The sequence below is a fragment of the Centroberyx gerrardi genome, chromosome 12 (genome assembly GCF_048128805.1).
Source record: "Centroberyx gerrardi isolate f3 chromosome 12, fCenGer3.hap1.cur.20231027, whole genome shotgun sequence".
NCBI lineage: Eukaryota > Metazoa > Chordata > Actinopteri > Beryciformes > Berycidae > Centroberyx > Centroberyx gerrardi.
In genome coordinates, this window is record NC_136008.1 from 20,871,930 (window position 1) to 20,893,773 (window position 21,844).

The 21,844-nt window shown below is 42.3% G+C and overlaps 1 protein-coding gene across 1 annotated transcript; it reads right to left on the minus strand.

Moving 5' to 3' along the window:
- Window positions 1–554: 554 nt before the first annotated feature.
- Window positions 555–21,139, minus strand: ube3d (ubiquitin protein ligase E3D). The gene is made up of 10 exons (XM_071902479.2): window positions 20,859–21,139; window positions 17,676–17,887; window positions 16,636–16,726; window positions 15,369–15,588; window positions 13,488–13,560; window positions 13,316–13,397; window positions 11,687–11,795; window positions 10,453–10,619; window positions 7,746–7,884; window positions 555–968 (listed from the first exon to the last, which is right to left on the minus strand). The coding sequence occupies exons 1-10, from the start codon at window positions 20,948–20,950 to the stop codon at window positions 948–950; spliced, it is 1,206 nt and encodes a 401-aa protein (XP_071758580.1). The 5' UTR covers window positions 20,951–21,139; the 3' UTR covers window positions 555–947.
- Between the last annotated feature and the right edge of the window lie 705 nt (window positions 21,140–21,844).

Below are 21,844 nucleotides of genomic sequence, written 5' to 3' on the forward strand. Positions count from 1 at the left end.
TGTTCACTAGCCATGAAGTAGAGGTGTAGGCTTAGGCATGATAAGCTCCAGTAGTAATCAGTGCATCATTTTCCTTTACACAACTGACTGCATGCATATTTTGCCATTTAATACAATTAAATGGTAAGAGTCTGACGTCAATATACAGTATAAGTCAAAGCTTTCAAATGGTGCATATGTTTAAGACAACAGTGGCAATAGTCCAAAGGAAAATGGCTGTAGATCTTAACACAGTAAGCAATACTCTCCTCTACACCAGGTAAGTCATGGTGAACGTGTGCACTTTAAAAGGTGAGAAGAGGGGCATTACATTTCAAATTAAAAGCCCCATGTTCATAGTTTCACCATACATTTTCACAATGATTCCAGCTACCAAGCATGTTACATAAATACCATCAATCATTCATGAATACATACACAGACAGAAATCACCCATCTCCACTGTAATTACACTCAAGTGGAGGGTGCACTGCTGCACCTTGGGGACATGGAGTGCCTCTATAATAAGCTTTCATCAGGAATGAACTCCAGAACAAGGTCTTCCCCACAAATCAAACAGTAGTGCTCTCTAACAGAGAATAAATAAACAAAAGAAATGAAGCGATGGTGCGTTCAGACAGACAAAGATTTAATCTGCTTTTGTTGAGAATGATAAGAAGAATACAAAATTAAGTTTTGGAATGAACAAATATTCACATATTGGCTTTGCAACAATCATCATTCTACAGTTTTGTATAGTTACACATTAATAAAACAAATCAGACACTGAACAAATAGAAATATATGCAACTATCAATTCTATGAGGTCACTCCACACTCGACTGCATGCCAAGTCAACATATACAAACATACATACACATGTTTGTATACATACAGTTGCTCTGTCAGCTGTCCCAGGACTTCTTTGATGAGTGGAGCCTTGACCTCCTGGCTTCTGACCTTTGACCTCACAGCCTTAAGTATGCCACCTGAGGAGAAGAGGCAGGAGGTTACGAGAGGTTGAAATCGATATGGAAACTTGTGAAGCGTGAGAATAAATTTAAACAAATAAGATGCGTTTAACTTCGCATTTTGGCAAGCTGCGGTTTGTATTGCGCTATGAGACATCTCCCCTATGGTCTGATGGTTGAGAACAGCAACACATTAACTACAATTACTGTCTTCAAACACCAAAAACCACAGGTGGTAGAGATTTAATCAACTTCAAAAACACACAGAGTCACATAAGCAGAGCACAAGAAACAAATCAAGCCAGCCCTGTTCTCTCTCTCTCTCTCTCCCTCCATCTGCTATTCCTGGGTGTTTGCCTGGTACAGACAATGGTTGCGCTCCAGTGAGGGCTCTATATTGGGATGATGGATGAGGGCATTTGCCTCACTCAAGGCCCCGTCTACTCCGTCCCCATGCCAATGTCTGCTCACCACTAGAGCGCATCAACGGTAATTCATACAAATGATAACAAACGGCAACCAGAGGTGAGCCGCTGCAAAAACATCTCTAAGTCCCAGAACGGAAAGATGAGATAAAGCATGATAAGGAACGGGGGGCGATGGTAGCCTAGAGAGTGGAGAAACGGGCTTGTGATGGGAAGGTTGCTGGTTCGAATCCCTGATTGGGCAGGGAAATTGTGGGAGGAGAAAGTGAGTAACGCTCTCTTCTCCCTCAACAATGAGTAGCCATTGAGTGGAGCTGTGCAGTGGCTGATAGCAGAAGACTGTGGTTGTACTGGTTTTGTACTGTGGTTGTACAGCTCTCCCAGGTGTGAATGCATGCAACTGTAGAAAACGTAAAACATCAACAGTAAATGACAGGTTTTGGTGTCAGACCCTCAGAATCAAAGAGCAAGGGATTCTTCCTAGACTCACCGTTTTGCACCGACATTCAACAATCATACAGGGAGAAATCGATCGTAGAAGAGGCAGAGACACCAATTTCCCCACCCACAGTAGCCTCAAAAGACCAGAATGCAATGCAGCCACAAGACTTGTTGTGTTTTGATTAAGAGACGCGACTTTCAGTTTTTCTCAACAGGAAAACCTCTCACTCTCTTGCTCTTACTACGCTATCACTATTGCCGTCTCCACCAACAAGTATGACCCATGGCTGAATACGAGTTCATGCCCTTCTCTGGGGGCTGGTGAAAGGCATTCTGGGAAATATAGGAAATCACTAACTTAAATAGAAGTAGACGAGGCAGGTTGAGGGAAAGTGGCTACACCAAAAAAGTAAATTCCAACACTTCATCACAAAATAACTGCTGGAATGCATTCAACATCACAGATTGATGATATTAGAACAGTGTAAGAGGATCTGAGGATGGATTTTTCCTTTAACTTTCCCTGGAGAAATAAAGGTTTAAAAAAAGCTGCAATCTAGTGATTGAGGGGTGAATAAGAGATTGAAAGTCTCTGGCTTTCAAGTTAGTTTTTTTTAACAGTGCTTAAGTTATATGAACAAGGGTTTAAACTGGTAGTGACACTGACAACAGGTCTACCCAGAACAGCTGATGATAATAGGCTTAAGGGTGTTACAGTTCTTTGAACTCATTTGAATTCTGTTGCGCATCAAATATAAAATATGACTGCAAAGCCATAAGAGTAATACATCTCCAAGTAGCAGGAGATTACCTCTACTACTACAGTTTTATTTTCCATCTATATACAATAGCTCTTTAGTCCAAGTAGGGAATTTACAAAATGGAGGCTAATCTCTCAGAGTATTAAAAAGGTACTGAGACAATGAGAAGAGATTGGTACGAGGAAACCTTTCCCACAAACACACATTGTTTGATACTCACTGCCAGGCATTCTGTTATCATAGCACTCAAAACTTGGCAAAGTGGCAGGGAGAATATTTCTCCACTTGACAAGTGAGAGACAGCAAGAACGAGAGAAAGAGACAGAGAGACACAGAGAGAGAGAGAGAGAGAGAGAGAAAGAGAGAGAGAGAGAGGAATATTTGGTGGAAAAAGATGGAACATGTGTGGAGATGAGGAGAGAATCGTGGCAGAGATGCAAACTCGAACAAAGCTGTACAGAATACTAAACTCAAAGGAGTGTCCTGAGAGGAAAACAATTGTAATAGAATTTCTGAACCGAGGCAGTGGAGGATTACAGATGGATAAGGATATGAACAAAGCCACTGACCCATATAATGATACAATTCAGTAACTTGGGAGTGTCCCTACCCGGCCCTACGGACCTAGAAAAGATCCTGGGGGGTGGGGTGGGGGTGGAGGTTTCCAAATTTGAGACAAAAAAAAACAACTAACATTTGGCTGAGAATTGGGGACATGAGCTGACAACTGCATTTAAGATACTGAGAATTCGACCATTTGAGTCACTGCCGTAGAATAACTATGTCATTAAATACAACTGTCACCGAGTTAATATTAGCCTGAATGATTTGTAATATTTGTTGGAAGGTGTGAGCACATATGACCAATGAGTAGCAGTGCATGAAGGAAAAAAAAGGTGATGTAATTAACTGGCAGGATCAGTCCAAACACTCCGAGTACAACCCACAATACTTCTTTCCCATCCTCTCTAACACGGTTTGACCGATACAGGTTTTTAAAGACCAGTACCGACATTCTTCCCAGTTGAAGGTCCTGACAGCTGATGTTTTGCGCTAACATTCAATATGTATAAATTTGTCCAATTTCATGTCAAATAATTCCAAAACATAAAAAAAGTATTCAGTGTTTCCCCATGAAATGTATTCTTGTCAGGGTGGAAAAACCTCTGAAACTGCATTTAGACCATCATGGGACACCAAAACTCTCCACTGAAACCCTGGCTAAAAATAATAATAGTGATAAAACATATGAATGCATACTTCAATCAACATGTCACATTAGAATCAGTTCAGGTTAAGGGCTTCCCATAGACAACCACTGATTCATCATACAGTGAAGATGTAATCAAACACACTGCACCGCATCCAGAAAGTGATTTTTAATTTGTAATAAAAGGCCAAAATCAGCCCCATGTATCCGTGAACTGATATATCGGTCTAACCCTGATGTAAACACTGATGCAGAACAGCATCACAGACCCCCGCTCTTCCGATAAATTCCTATCTCATGCATCCGTTGGCCCACGTCTAATGAATCGAGACGTGTGTACCTTGGGGGAAGTAATTTATTTCGACAATGTGCAGCGGCTCCTGCCGTGGCGTCGTGCGGACGGCAGAAGGACTGAGGCGATGTATCGATCAAGTTCTTCCTCCATTTTAAAACAGCTGGATCCATTTCTGTATCGGTTTCTATCTAACCTCCGTGCCGTCTCTGCGGGAGCGGGGAGGAGATTAATGAGGTGGGGGGAGTGTTGTCTGTTCCCGGGCTCGGGAGTGACACTCTGAGCTGGAACTACTTTACACCCCATTACACTGGCAAGCCCCGGGATGGAGGGCGGGGAGCGCAACAGCCCAGACAACAGTAGACATTCCACATGCAGCATAATAACAGGCTGGGTTACGGTGCAAGTTTTGATCTGCTTACAGGCACTGAAATTATATATATAAAGAACACACACACGTCATATTCAACACCATCGCATGCAGATACCACTGTGATGGCGGCTCACACTAGGGTTAGACCGATGTATCCGTTTGCCCATACACTGGGCTGATATTGGGCTTTTATTAAAAATCGTACATCGGTCAGTTAGTATTGTTCACCTCTGATATGATGGATATGATGCAGTAGTTGTTGATGTAGTAGATGTAGTAGTTGTTGTAGCAGCAATTGCTGAAGTTGTAGTTGTTGTAGGTGTTGTAGTAGTAATTTATGCAGTAGTATTATTATCCTCAGTGTCAATGGAGAGTTTTGTGTTCCAAATGCTGTTTCAGAGGTTTTCCACCCTGCCAAGAAACACTGAATACTAATCATTTTTTGGACGTTTTTGGGCATGAATATAAAACCCGAAGATCTTGGCACAAAATCAGATATTGGCAGCCCTGATCCAAAAATATTGGCCTTCAGAAGCCCATATTGGTCGAACCCGAGCACACAGAAACTTGGCTTGGGGCTGGGTAAGATTAGATACAATATGAAACTCAAATGAGGGGAAACCGATTAAGAGTGGGAATGCCATCTGCTCTTCTCAAGAAGAAGCTGCTCACCGCAGACATTTCGGTCCTGGAAAAACCCAACGCGGTTGAACCCTAGCTCCCCCCACCCTCCCTCCTTGTCTCTCATCTTCATCTCAGCCTCTCCAGCAGACCCAGACTCTTCAGATCTTTATCGGCCTCCAGACTGCAATCCTGCTGACTGTCCTCCTCCTCCGACACGCGGTGTGTCGGAGTGTTTTCCGAACTGTGTCTAAACTGCGGACACTCAGACGCTCTCAGACCATCTCCGGTAACTCTAGATGGCTCTACGATCACATTACCCTCCGGTCCTCCGCCGTCTGTAGCACAGCAGGCTGCTACTCTCAGGAAGCATTTGCCTGTGTCAATTTATCACACTCTTTTTACCGCTGTAACCCCCCCACTCCCCCTTCCTCCACCAGACAGATACTATGTCCTATGTCTGGGTCGCTCCTTCTCCTGCCTTCTCCATTTCACTACAGCCTAAGTCCTTCTTCCTCCGCCCACCATTGTTGTGTTGTTCCCCCAGAAAATACGAGGATTCATCCCAAGTATGACTTTCTGTTCCTCGGTGCTAGCCGAGAGGGTTTTGGTAACAGTATTACGAAGGAGTGCATCGCACCGCAATGAGAGAGAGACAAGAGAGAGAAAAAAGAAAGAGGCGCTGAAATTTAATTAGTTTACCATCCTGGGGGTTTGTGGTGGGAGAAGGAAACAGTAGTAAGCATTTTAATCATAAGCCTGAAGCATAATACCTCCATAATGAGACAGGAGCCCAGAGACCTGTGGTGAAAGAATTATATTAGAATAGCACTCCGGTATAAGTGAAAGCCCTCCATTCAAAATTCGACTTCTAAGGGGGAATACCACTGAATTTCAGCTTTGAAGTTGTGTTATTCCCATAGGACAGATCAGAGTCTATTAGTGAATTATTAGCAGTGTCTCCCATAGCCAGAAAAAAATCCCGCTGGTCTGCGGTGCCAAATTCATGTAAAGCTCCACAGGGAATGGCATGGGGACAAAAAAGAAAGGGAATGTGTGCAATATAAAGCATTTACTTTTGGCTGTCAAAGTTCAGACTGACGTTGTGTGAGTTCAGTCTGTCTATCATTCATTGTTGTCTGTGCAGACAATATCCAGAGTCTGGAACCAGTCAGGATCTTACATTATAGCCTCGGCTCTTTAATTTCTAGCTTTGGGATAAGCTTCAAGGTCACAAATACTGACTGTACTGTCCTTGGATATTCACAGCCACAACAATATGTGAACTCCTGAATACTTTTAATTGCGGGGAATGCCACTTAATTTAAGTATTTAATGTGAAAGGTGCTATGTGTAGCATTTTCAAACATCAATATTATCGTAAACAAATGACACCACGGTCAAGACGATTAGTAGCTTTTATCAGTGGTAATGTTTGTGTGAGTGCTTCTCAAAATTAAGACATATTTCCCATAAATTTTCCCATCCCGTCGCAGGAGGTTGTGACAGGATGTTGCTACGTTTACATTTTATGACACCGTTTTGTGCTGTACAGCAATATTCATTTGAGCTGTAAAGCAATACAACAGATTTCCCACCAAATCCGACCAGGTGGCTCACAATGTGAAATGCACTGTAGAGGTTGGTAGAGGCTGCCAATCTTCTCTGCGGTGATCTCCTTTGTTTACAGTAATTATACTAATGGCTCAAAATTAATGTGGTCATAATTTATTGATGCAAAAATGCTACATGTAGCACCTTTAAATGCACGAAAGCATCAAAAGGAAAAAATACATCTTTGATATAATGTCTTGTATTTCAGTGCAATTAAGTGTTCCTTCCTCAGTGCCTGAAGCCTTAAAGATTAGGAAAAGACTGCAGGCCTTCAAGTGAGCACACTCTATCCACAAGCTTATTCTTCAAACCAAGCAACAGGAGCAGCTTCACCTGATGCACGACAGCAGATTTTCTGCTTAAAGATTTGCTCACTGTACATTATTCCAGTTCTCATGTCATTTGGCAGAAGCAAAAAAAAAAAAAAGTTGTTTAAGTGGTAGGAGTCACTTCCTAAACTTTCTGAGCAGGAAGTAGAGGATAATGGTGGTAATTACCCTGTAACTGTCTGTAAAACGCCTGGGGGAATAGAGTTGTCAGCAAAGTTAACACCTCTTATTTTCTAGTCAATGCTTTTCCTTGGCAACTCTAGCTAACTATACACATTTTGTACCATTACAGGTATATAGAAGCTGAAAAAAGGCTGACAAAAATAAAACCTTACATCCGACTCAAATAATCCCTAAAGCAAGGCGGTTAACTAAAGGCTCCGAATCATGAAATTAATTAAGGCGGGATAAAAACACTGTCAAGCACTGCTGAATTATGGAAAATGAGTAACAAGTAAGTGAAATAAGTGATCTCTGTCAGCTGAAAGAGTCCCTGCGGTGCTGCTAATGGGCCTTTTTTTTGTTTTTTCAAAAGATGGAGATAAACTAGAAGACTTTCAACTCCTCTCCCCTCTCCGATCACATTACAAGATATCGCTGTACGTATTTCACCGGAGCCGAAAACTAATTAGTCCTAATTTCACCAAGAAAATTTGTCTAGGCCACGGACAGAAGAGTGTGCTTGTCTTAACCATAATCTGTTGCCCATTACAGTATCTACTGTCTCACCTCGTAGGACCTCATGCACCGCAGTGATGAGGGAAGTGAAGAGTTGCTGTCCTCCAACACCTGCAGCAGCTCCTCGCACACCTTCAGCGGCAGGACCAGTGGATGGCCAATGGCATTGACCTCCCAGCTAGTTACAACGCTGAAAACACACACAGGAAAAAGTCATTTACAGGTACTGCCAGAGTAATATACCGCTAATGTCTCTCAGATGATGTGCAGAAGAGCTGACATAAATCCCACATCGAAGCATCACATCACCGTTTTAATCTATCAGCCACAGGTTAATTAGTGATACATAAAACTGGATTGATGGCGAGTGTGTGTGTGTCCACGCATGTGTGTGCATGATGCTGTGTGTGTGAACGAGCAAGAAAAGAAGAGGGGGATCGAAAGGAGGAGAGGAAGAGTGATTGAGACAGGAGAGATTGATGCCCTGTCAGTGTGTGGCGCTGATCCAGTTTGTTTGGGTGACATTTAGCCATCTGTGCAGCTCCAGAGAGGGAAAACTCTTCTCAAAAGTTTTAGCAGTTCCAGATAAAAGCCAGGCAGTATCCCAGCCGGCCCTCAACATGACTGACTGCAGCGCCGTCAAGGAAGTGTCCCCCACACACACACACACACACACACACACACACACAGCAGCAGCATCAATAGTAGAACTACGCCATTGGGTAAATTTACATTCACAGAGAAACCCGGATATTAGCCACACTAGGTTAAGCTCTATATTCAGGTTAAGATGTTTACATGAACCTTTGATACCCTGCGACAGTCTCCCTGTTGCCATGAATAAACCAATTAACAGAATATTACTGCCCACAGCGAGAATGGCCTGTCAGCAAAAGAGCATGAAAATGTGCAGCCCCAACTTACTTACATGGGAAATTATGCAATGGTGATCCCATTAGTTATAGTAAGTGCTCCTTGCTGCCAGTGTTTTTGTTGACATCAAAATGTGCCCATAACACTGTAAGAGTCTGAGTTTGTGCAGATAGTGAAAACCAAAAGTAAAAGGAGTAAAAACAGTATCCCGCTTAATATGGGAGTTCACCAGGCATCGGAATTGTTTGAGTTATTCTAACCAAGCTATGACGTTTAAATGCGACTCAAAACGGAAAAAAAATGGAATTCTCTGTGCATGAAAACGTAGTCAATGTCACCAAGAAACTGATTACTCATACACACACCCTACACATCAGCATGCTTGCTATACCTAGGGAAGGAGTAGCCCATAGGGGTTATTTGGCCGCCGCCTCCATACCATTTCCATTAGACTCTATTTCCACGCCTGTGTTCCCACTCTACTGGACTGTGATGGTGGCTGCAACTTTCAATCAACTCATCATCAAGTCATTGCCATTAGCGACAGGCGTAATCCACCTAGGGATCGGCTCGCTGATTCTCTAGCCAATTACTGCCAGATTTAACAGCACATGCTGCAACTTCCAGGTGAAGTCAACTGTAACCGACTGTATCCCAACTGGGATGGCCTTCATCCAGGGAATTCAGCCCCCCTGGCATCACATTTAATTTAAAAAGGTCAGAGATGAGTGATGAAGGGGGAACGGTAAAGTTGTGTAGGGGAAACAGAAGTGAGAGAAATGTCTCCTGCATTTAGCTTTGCAGGACGTCCATCAAATCCCAGAAGTAGGCTATACTAAATTCAAACAGTAATCACTCAAATGTGAAAAACCTCACAACCAAGACTCTCATGTCTAGCCTGTTTACAATTGTCAATGAATGGGAGGCTGATAATTTGAACATTGAGCAGCACCAAATTAACAATTATTCTCCAATTTCTGGCAATGGTGAATATTAACCTCTCCAAATTGAGGTACTCTGCATTGGACAGATACAAAAGCAGAAATTCAGTGGTGTGTTAATGCTTATTCACGCTTGAAAACAGTGTTGCTGTAGTCAAAAGTTGCTATCAAAGCTTGTTTTACCATGACAGTGTCTCTCCATCGGCTCGATACCCACGATGCCCCTACAGAGAAACATTGTTTTCCCGTGCATCACTCAGCTCATGCAGTTTATCACGTCATTAAGCGATGCACTTACTGCTTTGACTGAGAAGATAGGCCTTCTCCTTTCATGTGAATTTTGTCTAATTACCCCCTTCTCTTGTCAGTCAGCTAGCGGGCTTGTCAGAACAGCAGAAACACAACAAAACTTCTCTGTTCTCCCTTCTCCCTATTCGGCTGCGGGGAAGGAGAGGAGGTGGAGAAACTGCCGAGTGCTGATTCAGTTGAAAATAATGAGGGTGGAAGGCTCCTCCAGTGGGGTGCTGCTGTACCGAACATGGCAAAACACAGTGCAACAAATCCGCCCACACCTTTTCAATGCATCACAGCAAGGTACACAGAGACGCGCCCCAGTCAAAACAACAACATCTCCTGTACGTCCCAGCGAACACGCGCGAAGCTTACGCAACCGACAACTTTTTAGACGATGAACACCTTTGAAGGCGGGCTGACTCGCGAAATAACACACAATTAAGTCTAAGCGGGCAACCTTAGCGCAAAGCGTTCTATTAAGACCTGAAATCTGTTCGCCAACAAAAGTAGTCTTTCATCCTTCGCTGTGAGCCGAGACAGGTGGTGATTGAGAGCGTGCGTTGGAAAGATGAAAGGATAAGATTAAGGAGAGGAAAACAAAGATAGAAAGAGGGGGGGGTTGGAGGATGTGGGGAAGTGTCCTCGCTTACTCTCTCTGCAGGATGCCTCTGTCAGAGCAGGCGATGTAGAGGAGTTTCAGGGTTCTGGCAGCTCGGGGTGATGGGCTGTGAAGAGCGGGGGGGCTGACGGACCTCTCACCCCCGACACACGTCTCCGGCACCGACGCTACGATGGAGTCGCTGTTCAGCAGCCAGAGCTGCAGCAGGAGCAGACAGGTCATTTAACACTTGAGACACACACACACACACACACACTCGACGTCATGTGGGCCGACGAGCCGAGCCTCTATCACATGCACATGTTTGTATACACTCACGTACAGTACAACTAGACCAGTATATCGTGTCAATATTGGCCTTTTATTAACCATCCAGTATGGGCCAATCAGTGTCGCCCACCTCTGATATGATGCAGTTTGATTGATTACATATTTACTGTATTGATCAATACTACACTAGTTGTCTATGGGAAGGCCTTAACCTTAACTGATTCTAATGAGACATTTTGATCGGATTCCACACAAAAATGCATGAATTATCATTACTATTATTATTATTATTTTATCATCATCATCCTTGGTTTCAATGGAGAGTTTTAGTGTCTCATGGTCTACATGCCATTTCAGAGGCTTTTCTACCCTGCCAAGAATAAAAATTTGAGGGAAAAATTTTAATTTAAATATTCTGATTATCAGCACAAAATGCCATCATATTGGTCAAACCCAAATGCACACACACTTAGGCTACACTCCGAACTTAAATGATGCACAAAAATACAATAATACTACATTATGAAACAGACAGTTCTTATCCTCAGTTTTGACTGGCTTAATTAATGTGCCAACTAGGAAATCACCGCTCATGCTGCTACTCAAGTCTGAGTCACTTCTGCAAGCACTTTTGCTACCAATTTGTTTAGCTACTGTTCCAGAATTACATTGCTTGGTGGAAGAATAATATTCAAATTTATTTTTGATTAAAAATGCAAGATTTATTGAACGTCTGTGTTCTCATTTTATTGCAATGATACCGCTGTTTTATAAAAGCAATAAGCCGCTTGTGGCTGATTTCAGAGAAGATAAGAGCTTGGCACTGTGCTCAACAACACCAATTTGCTGGACTAAAATCACTGTAAATTATGGGCTTATTGCTTGAAGAACCTTCTGCATCACTCTTTCTTTCCCACTTCTCAAATAATTCAGTGGTCTATTTTTACCAAAATGCCAAGGCCCCTTCTGTTCTGATCATGTTGGTTTGTTTTTACCAGTAAGAAGGCTTTTTCATCAGGGGTCTGAACAGAGAAGTGGAAGGTGCTCAGGGTGTTGGACAGCTCCAGCAGCCTGGCTGCTATGGTCTTCTCCAGGAAAAGGGATCTGTCGAAGAGGGACAACGTTCACTGATGAACCAAGAAAGTATGTAAATCATGCTGCCTGTAACGAAGACGCACTTTGTTACCAATCCTTTGCACTATTTGCACATTTATATTGTACACTTGGTTTATTGAATAGTTTGCACAGCGTAATTGGCACAGTAACATTTGCACAGCATTAATAATTGCACACCGAGTCATGATTTAAAGTATTTTATTGAATATATATTTTACTAAACATTTTAAGTTTGTTTGGGAGTTATTTTATCTTGTCCTGCTGGATCAGCTACTCAGCATGGGCAACGATAAGCTCCACCTGTAGAAGCAAACAAATGTTCAGTACTTAACCTGACATGAAATAGGTTTTCATTGTTTGGCTGAATGTCATGATTTGGTATGGGCAGGTGCAATATTTCTACTTCCTTAGTGCAATATATAATTCTAAGTGCAATACTACATTAGTGCAATGTAAGGGTTTTAATGGTTGGTTCATGCAATCACTTACTTGTGCTGTCTTGTCTGTGTTCCAGGGTGTTCGGGCAAAAGAGTTCCCCGGGGTGTCCGAGCACCTATATATAGTTCCGGGAGGGACCATGTGATGGGATAGCAGAGGGGGGTGTTGTGTGTGGGTTTGAACTAAAATGTATATTGTTTATATGTTGCAGTATTTATTGTTTGAGAGCAAGATCTGTTTAACGGTATGTATTAGATATGTAGAATGGTAGGTTAAAGGGGAAGTATATTGAATTGTTGAAATGTTATTAAGTACACCCCTATAGTTGGTAGCATCCAGGTTAATTACCTGTGGCAGGGTATATAAGGCTGCCAGTGTTTATCTGACTCTGCTGTTGGTAGGACCCTGGAGAGCTGCTCACAACCATGCCTCTCATATTTTTGTGAACCAGTTTTTGTCGCTGTCTTATGTCATTTTTGTGGGTGAATAGACACCTTTGGTTGCACCGTACCACCGCCTCTTTTGCTGTGATTCCAGCCGCTAATCGGGTCAAGCCTAACACTGCCATCTCCACGAAACACCAATGCTGTTTTAATCTGAATGGGGCTTCATCTCAATGCTGTCACGCAGTCTTCTCAGTCACACAGTCACAGTAAAACTGAACAGATCCATGTTTCAGGTTATTTAGCAACTTGACAACAGCGCTCACCTTTTTCTATTCACCAAAACCATTGAAGATGAAGTGATGGAATAAAAACAAGGCAACAGCAAACATGTTGTCCCCCTTTGAGCCAATCAGTAACAAGTGTATATAAATGTAAAAAATGTCAAAGTTTCAAGTCTAAATTAAATACAATTAAATACATTTTGTAGGGCCATTTTCACTATTGGATAGTCTTTTCTTTTCGGCATTTGTGGCGCCCCATATTGGTTGATTGTACAAATGTTGCTGTGTTACTTTCTCTCCAACATACGTTGTTTATACCCACTTTTTATTTGTTTCTTTATGCAACACCTTTCTCCAACAGCTACATTAATTTTCACCTTCTGATGCTTGGATAAACACCCACCTGTTCAGCTGAGAAGCTTCTGCCTCCCTGTCTCCCACACTGGGCTCCACCACTACCTGTGTGATGTACAGTTTCAGGGTCTCTGGAAGGTAAAATAGAGAGAGACCTTAAACTCATACACACAGTTGCCGATGATGTTTATTGCTGAAAATCAATAACCGTGATGCTGTACCCGGTGCGACGGCCTCCCCCAGCACCGACGAGCAGCTCTTACAGGAGACGAGCGCTAGTCTGCGGCACGGCTTCTACACACAACACAGGCACAAACCAAGAAACACACACCACGATGTTTTAGTTTGGCTGTTGTAAAACCACAAATCAATAACCACAACAGCGTGGGAGACACGAGAGAGAGAGAGAGAGAGAGAGAGAGAGAGAGAGAGAGAAAGCGGGCCGAGACTGTCATTTGTCCTCTTGCTCTTTCCATCTGTCTCTCTTTCCATTTCCCTCAGTCTCAGTCACGCAAAGAGTGTCACTTGTGCAGAGAATGACTAATAGGAGAATAGGGAGATCAATCCTACTCTACAGAGTGCTCGAGTTTGACTTCAGTGATGCAGACACACAGCCATCTGAAGTGTGTGTGTGTGTGTGTTTGTGTGTGAGATGCGGTTAGAACAATATATCGAGCCAATACTGGCCTTTTAATAAAAACTGGATATTAGCCAGTCTGTGTCATCCACCTCCAAGATGATGGAGGCTCTTCCATGACCACAGCTAGTGATTATGCTTTTATTACTATAATCTTGATATCAGATGACTGACCAGAAAAGTCATTCTGGTGTGGGAAGATTTTACTCAACAGTGTGTAAAACCTGCAGTGAAACCTGCCTCACCTTGTCTTAAGGAAACACTAACCCAACTAAAACAATTTCATTAGTTAGGGTCTGGTTTCCACTCCAGCTGACAACCACCATCTAATGTGATATGTGACGCGTTCTATCATTTTCAGTCGGAAGTCGCAACGGCGCATTTGGGGATAAACGTGATTTTATGAGAAAAGATCGATTTTTGGCTGTTTTGGGGTTTCATCAGATTTTAATAAAATAAAGCCTTGGCTTTCATTCTGTGTAAAGATTATTGTGAAATTCAAACGCTAAATATAGTTTTGAAGCTCATAAAGGTATGGTGACAAGCAGAACTACTAGCTTAGTTTGTCAACAAAGCTCGCATTCCTCATGTTGCCAGGTTCGCAGTTTTCAATGTAACGTTACTTGGAAATGTTATAAATGCTGTAGGACTTAAAACGCTGTTTATAAAGTTTGTCAGGGTTGTATTGTGGAGTTTTGTTATTGGTTTGTTATTTTGGACTAGTTTCATTGATCATTGGGCTGTTTATGGTTTGGGTTTAATTGGCACTGGGAGGGTTTTGTCGCTAAGAACCTGGCAACACTTCTCCCCGTCCCTCTCTCCCTTACTATGTGTCCCTTAAAATTATGAATGAACATCTGCATAGTAACAGGTTGACCATCGTTCACTTTATTGTCTAATCAAAATTATTGTTTCATCCGCGGGAAAACGTAGTTGCCCCTGTGTGTGTGAATGATTTCTTTATTTGAATAAATGTCTCAGAATTAACTTCAAACTTTGAGGCCCTTTTTCTCAAAAACATAGTTTGGAAACAGTCAAGACATCAAGGGGTGCATCTCACTCAATCTTTGGAGTACAAAGATAATTTTGATATCACCAGAAAGCTTAAATTCTCCTCTTTCCAACAGTGTATTAAACTCAAAATGCTTTGAGGGGTCAATGTGACTGGAAATGATGTGTGTGAAACACGGTTGAAAATACATACTGCTACATTCCTGTAAAGCAGCCTATTTATAAAATTCCATGATATTTCCTGATTTCAGCAAAATTGATAAAATTTTCTGTCTTTCTCTGTTTGAATTCCACCAAAATGTGAAACTTCTGACTGGTAGTGTAGGTTCCATATACAGTAGGTCCAACCTAATATGGTTACGGACTCACATATGTTAAGTTGTGGATATGACTAGGAGCGATTAGGCCCAACATGAGCCAGTTAACCAGTTGTCTCCTTTGCGATGTTCCTCACCTTTGGGTCCTGGCTGTCTTCTGCACCGGCGGGGTTTACTTCCACAGCGAGAGTCTCTTCACAGCCACCGTCTCTGGCCAGCAGCAGGAAGGTGTCACCCAGTAAACAATCCTCCGCTCGAGGCAACAGCTTGTTAGCGAACGGGTCCGGGTGGCAACACCAGTCGTCCACAATGGCATTCCAGTTGCCATTAGGGAGAGGAAGCACTCGCTTAAACACTCTGAAGTAGAGGAGAAAAAAAAAGGCAATTACAAGTTTTACAAGTGGCAAGAAAATAATTATTTCTGTACTTCTTTTTTATCATAGTCTGGGTATATTTGGGAATTTAAATTGTATTCATTGGGGCTTGCTGCAGTGAGTGTTGCTATCTCCCAATAAGCACCAACTTCCCCGAGGTCCAGAGAAGATCAGAATACAAAAGAGAAATAATAATAATAAAGAAAAACTAGATAAAACAGCACCACAGACTTAAGAGACCCCAAAAAAGTTGAAAAAAATTATTGTTTCTTTTACATCACTTCGTATAGATTATATGCAGACAGATATTTAATTGTTTTTGATTATGCCTACTTTTAACCTTCGGGCTTTTCTTGTGTATTTTTTTTTTAATCTTATTCACTTTTTTATTTCATTTAATTCTAACCAATTTTCTTTTGAATGCTATTGTAGCTTATCCAAAGAAGACTGAAAACGACTCAGCCTCTACCTCACAGCAGCCATAAAATCCACACATAGGTGCTACAAAGCATAACGCACACACTGCTGTTGAAATTCTCACTTATAACCTCACTTCAGGCGCTTCCTCAGACACTTCTACTTGCCCTACCCGTTATGAAAAAAAAAGTTTTGGGCAATTTCTAGTGGGTTATTGCTCAGAAACACAGCCAGAGGGGGAGAGAGCCTTGGTAATGCAGCTATTGCAGGGAGAACAATTTCCTGCATGTCACATTTGCTGACTGCAGGGAGGAGCAAGCTAAAGGCAACAGGGACGATAACACTGTCCTGCACAAGCACCTCCGGGTAAGAAACACAATTGTTTTGTAATGGGTGGCATGGAGTCAAACTCACTGGTCACACATACTCTGTAACTCTCTAACCCGGTCAGACTGACAAGGGTGGACTCTGCTCTCGCTCGATCCGTCAGTTTTCTTCACCAAACTATCTCTTCTACAGCTGGGTCACACCATCAGAAACAGATGCTCCCCTTCCAGTGGAGGAGGGCATGAATAAAAAAGCCGTTTCCCTTCATCCTCCTCCTCCTCCTCACCTGTCCTCCAGCAGCCTGGTCTTGCAGCCCTGGCAGTAGAAGCAATAACTCTCTTTTGCCCGGAGTCTCTCGATCACGTCGTCCGAAGCCTCTGCGGAGGACCAAAGGCAAGCAAATAAACAAGCCGAATTTGGTGAAAGGGCGGTAACCTTGTACGACGGAGCGCAAAGTCGATAAAACGCCGGGTGGCGGAGGCGGCTTGGGCAGGGAGTGGGCAATCAATCTGCTTTTTGATTGGATTTGTCAATGGCCGTCCTTCGCCGCAGCGTCCTCTTAGTGCTGAATGACGCACGCCATATAAAATCTCAGGAAATGCTGGAAGATGGAGTTTGGGGCAATGGTGCCGTGACTTTGGAGTGAACTTTTGATGTTATTCCCTCATGAGGCAAAACAAAACTTAAGGGGAGCACACACTACCAGTCAAAAGTTTGGACACATGCATTTTTCTTTATTTTTTCTAATTTTCACATTTTAGAATAATAGTAAAGACATCAAAACTATGAAATAACACAAATGGAATTATGCAGTGACCAAAAAAGTGTTAAACAAATCAAAACTATCTTATATTTTAGATTCTTTAAAGTAGCCGCCCTTTGCCATGATGGAACGGCAAAGGGAAAGAAAGACATTGGAAAGAAATTCATACATAGGCATCAACTTCACTATTTAGATTTGTCTAAAAAAACTATTTTCAAGCATTTAAGCAGAAGCCTTTAGATCAAAATGGCGTTAAGATAATGAAAAACATAGTGCATTCAATCAGGTGTGTCCAAACGTTTGACTGGTAGTGTAACTTATTGTACTGATCAGTTGCAAGTGGGCTGCTGAGGATCCACAGAACAAAATTCCCACCTCCGCTGTCTCAGATGACTAAGTGACTCAAGCCAATTAATTCAGAATAGAGAGCCGTCTCAAAATAGGTACAAACACACTTTGTTCCTCCCTTGGCACAGAGGACTCTAGCATGTGACTCTCTCTGTGTGTGTGTGTGTGAGTGTGTGTTATTCCCATGCCGCTGATCCCAAAGTCCAGAACATTACCTTCATCTGCGCTTTGGTCCACAGTGATGCGCAGTCTGAAATGCAGCTCCTCTCCACAGGCTTCTCCCCCGGGTGTCGGCGTGCAGGAGCCCTGCTCGTGGCTGACTCCTGCCGGCAGCGCCAGGCTCAGCTCGCCTCCGGGAGTCCGGACGTGGAGAGAGGAGTCTCCGCCCGTCACGACCACCTCGGCAGGGCTGGCAGCCACGGCTTTCCTGGAGAGCACACAGGATCACACACACACACACTTAAAGGAATACACCAAGATTTAACACTTTAGCATACACTATGTTGAGTGAGAGAAAGCCGACTAGTATTATCCAAAGTAAGAAGATTAACCTTATAGTAGTGTGGGTTGTGTGGGTTTCTTCCTTCCTGGAGACTCTAAACTGCCCATAGGTGTGAATGTGAGTGTGTTTAGTATGTATATGATGTAATGTGGTATATAGTCATGTAGTATGGCATGTAAAGCCCTTTGAGACATGCCTGTGATAAAGAGCGATATAAATAAACTTCCTATGGAAACAGGGCAAGTAGTCCCTGGTAATTCAAGACAATATACTATTTTTTTTAATCATATTTTGTGTAAATCTTACCAATCGCCTGATACAGAAACAGCCATTCATGTCCGCATATCATTTAATATTACTGAATATTTTGCTTTAGATCTGCTACAAGTTCTCATTTTTCTCACTTTTTAAATAATAATAGTAGCCCACTATCACCCCACATAGTGTATGCTAATGTGTATGCATGGAGCACTGGAGTGAATCTGAATGACTGAGAGTGAATTCTGGTGTCTGTATTCTCATCACTGGACAGGTAAGCTGACCACCGGGCCAATCTCCCCAAAACGCATCAACATCAAGTCGTACGTATGCGTTTGCCCCTGATCCAAGATATATGGGCTCAGGAGGATCTGTCATTAGTCAAGGTCTCAGCACAGCACAGTGACTGACAGGCGAATGGGACGGCCTTGGTTGCAGAGCAAAATCACTCAAAGAGCATCTGGCAAGGGGCTATTTTCTCTGCCATATAATCTGAGGGCATCGGAGTGAGGAGAAAACCAAGTGGGCATAATATGACAAGGACACAGCGTCAGAGACAGGAGGCACCCTACACAGTTCAGCAGTACTGCAGACCAGTGATTCTCAGCATCCGGTGTGCCAGGCCTCCGTGTGTGAGTGTGTGTGTGTGTGTGTGTGTGAGTGAGTGAGTGAGTGAGTGAGTGAGTGAGTGAGTGAGTGAGTGAGTGAGTGAGTGAGTGAGTGAGTATGTGAGTTACTTTCTGGATCCATGAGGTGCTTCAGATCTAAAAACTAATGCCTTTCACAATGCTTCCTGCAGAACTGGGCTTAAAATGCAATGGCTAACATGTAACCCAATAAATGACGTAAATAAAATTGACTATTATAAATAATACAACCACATTCATAGAGACCACCTCTACTTGCTGCTGTACGCTGCAGCACCAAGTAGAGAAAGTACTGACTAATGAGTTCATGTAAAAGACAACCTGAAGCACTGTTTTGACATAAAACAAATTGGAAGCAATCTCTCTTTTTTTTTTTGGGGATACATTTTAAAGGGTTTTATTTTGACTCTAATTTAGAGGAAACGTCTCCCCTGGAGTTCCCTTAGTCTGCCTCTCTCTCTTTCTGTTTCCTCCTCTCTGACTGTCTCCCTAGTGTAGTGTAGACATGTTATAGCTGGCAGTGGGAAATGATTTTCTGATGCCCAGACTGGTCCCACTTCACTAGTGTGGAAATGTTCATGTGTAGCAGTGATACCCAAGGGTCCTGCATCTATAGAGTGGGTGGTCTATTCCATTCTCCAATCACCTGAAACTCTTCCTTGAGCTCTCCTAGTCTTGCTTTTGATGAAAAATATAGATTTTATTAAAATAAGTATAAGATTGCAGCTTGGTACAGAGACTGAGCAGACCCAGGCAGATTCTACTGCATCTAGAAACTACTTCAAACCTCTTTAACCCCACCTAGTGGTGTTGTACATTTACTACAACCACTTTCAGCAAGGAGTGCAGCCAAAGAGGAAGAAACAGAGACCTCTCACCAAAGATTGTCTATGTTTAAGATGACAAATCACTCAATTGGTTATGGTTGTGTTGCTGTTAACTTATTGACTATTGGCTATGTTGCTGTTAACTCAGTAGTAGTTGTTAAGTTGGTTCATAATTGTGGTGTGATTCAACTGAGGAAGATTTCAAAGCAGGTGAGATATAATTAAAAATGTAGGTCACGACATACATTTATTGATAGTGCATTGTTTGCTGTTTGTTAGACTGTCTTCAATGTCTTGAGCGTAACCAGAATTTTTAGCATTTGCCTGACATTAATAAATATGGTATTACATTATGGGACTGTACAGTCTATAGACTAGTAAGACTGCTGTCATCTGACTATTCTGAGTCTGTGCTATGACCAAGCAATGCAATTTTCAGGTTAGGATCAAGACATGTATGAGACGTGTTGGTCAGCATGTAGAAACAAAACAACGATCACCAACGTTGTCGCAACTTTCATTTTGGCATTAAATGTTCAGATAGTTTGGCTACATGCGTTTTCTTATTGCTGACTGACACAAACCCTGACACTAACAAGGTGGAAAAACCTTGTTGAGAAGGTTAAAGGTCATCATTGTGTCATAACTTAGAAACTCCGGTAGCAAATTTTTCTCAATGCTTCCGACTTAATCATCCAATGTTGCAGAGTGTTCATGTGAAATTTCCAAGTATGAAATTCGTTTTTCTGATATATCCGATAGCACATGAATGCACAAACAGAGCATGAGTGCGTGTTGACGCCCACTTTTGCAGACCGGAAAACGGGCAAGTTATTTAACTCCTGAGTGATGTTTCTTCTCAAACAGGCAATCTTCGGTAGGGCACAAACCATGCCACAAACTCACACAATTCAGCTAACGTAGCGTGGCGTGATGTGAATGCAAAATTCCCAACTAATGTGAAATGAAAGCCACTGTCAGAATTCAGACAGGGGTTATATAGTGTTTGGCAATCTAACTGAAGCACCTTTGACAAGCCCACGTTAAAACCGTGACATTATTTTACTTCCATCAGGCTAAGTTAGCTGTTAGCTTAGCTTGTATTACCAAATTGGCAAGAGACAGGAAATAAGAAATAGGATACTGCACTCTCAAAGTAATTACCCCACAATAAGGAGTCCGCTTTGTAGTCGTTTTCTCAGCTCCAGGAAAAACCCCACTCCATGTGCCTTGACTGGCGACTCCAAGCATGCCATGACTCCAGTCAGAGGAAAATAAACACCAAGAAATCTCACACAAATCAGAACTCTAGGAATTGTTAACTAGCTAACTTTGGATGGTCACATTAGTTTTCATACAAAAGTAAAGAGACACTGAAGGTGATTCATCTGACTAACTGTTATTCGGAGGTCGGAACTTGTCTATATTGTAATGATACCGCCAGAGTCAAGTACACCAAGAAATACACAGGTGTTCCGGTCACACTTTTCAAAATAAAATCCTTACTGACGAACCTTTTTGGAACTTTTTGATGTAATACAAATCCATCCAAGTTGTCTGGTGTATGTTTTGTTCTTACCGCTGCTATGGACGTTTTGAGTTTGTAGAAATCCTTCTCAGTTTTATTTTTTTTAAGTCATCCAACATTAAGTCTGTATCCTTAAATTTACCCAAAAGGCAGTCTTTCAATACTATGTACCATGATACACAATGATCATTTTAGTATCTATGAAGTTTCACTCCATATTTAATGTAATGATGATGTCTGACGTTGTGTGCGTTGTGTGATGTTGACTTGTCTTCTATGCACAATAACGATAATGACAATGATGATATTTTGTAATGTGAAGACGCCCTCACATGCCTAGAACCTGTTTCAGTGTGTTAGAAGACCAATAATAATGGAATTAAGCACATATTTGTATTGGCTCATCAATAAATGTTGCTACTGTTTATGGGTGTTATGAAAACTTTCATTTAGTGGAGCTTTGAACAAGGATGAACAATCTGAACACGACAAGTCCATTCACTTTCCAATAAATCAGGCCCAGTACATTACAGTTTTATTTTCTCACCACCTGCTCAAACTGCCAGTAGTTTGCAAAATGATAAGAGCACATCTGTCCCACTGCCCAGTATCGCCACCCTGT

Bases quoted from the DNA above. Each gene is read 5' to 3' on its own strand.
- ube3d (XM_071902479.2), bottom strand. From the start codon at position 20,950: ATGGCATGCTTGGAGTCGCCAGTCAAGGCACATGGAGTGGGGTTTTTC. The intron at 11,796-13,315 runs GTGGGTGTTTAT...CCTCTTCGACAG, and splicing joins GAAGCTTCTCAGCTGAACAG to ATCCCTTTTCCTGGAGAAGA. The intron at 969-7,745 runs GTGAGACAGTAG...TCTTCTCCTCAG, and splicing joins GGTGCATGAGGTCCTACGAG to GTGGCATACTTAAGGCTGTG.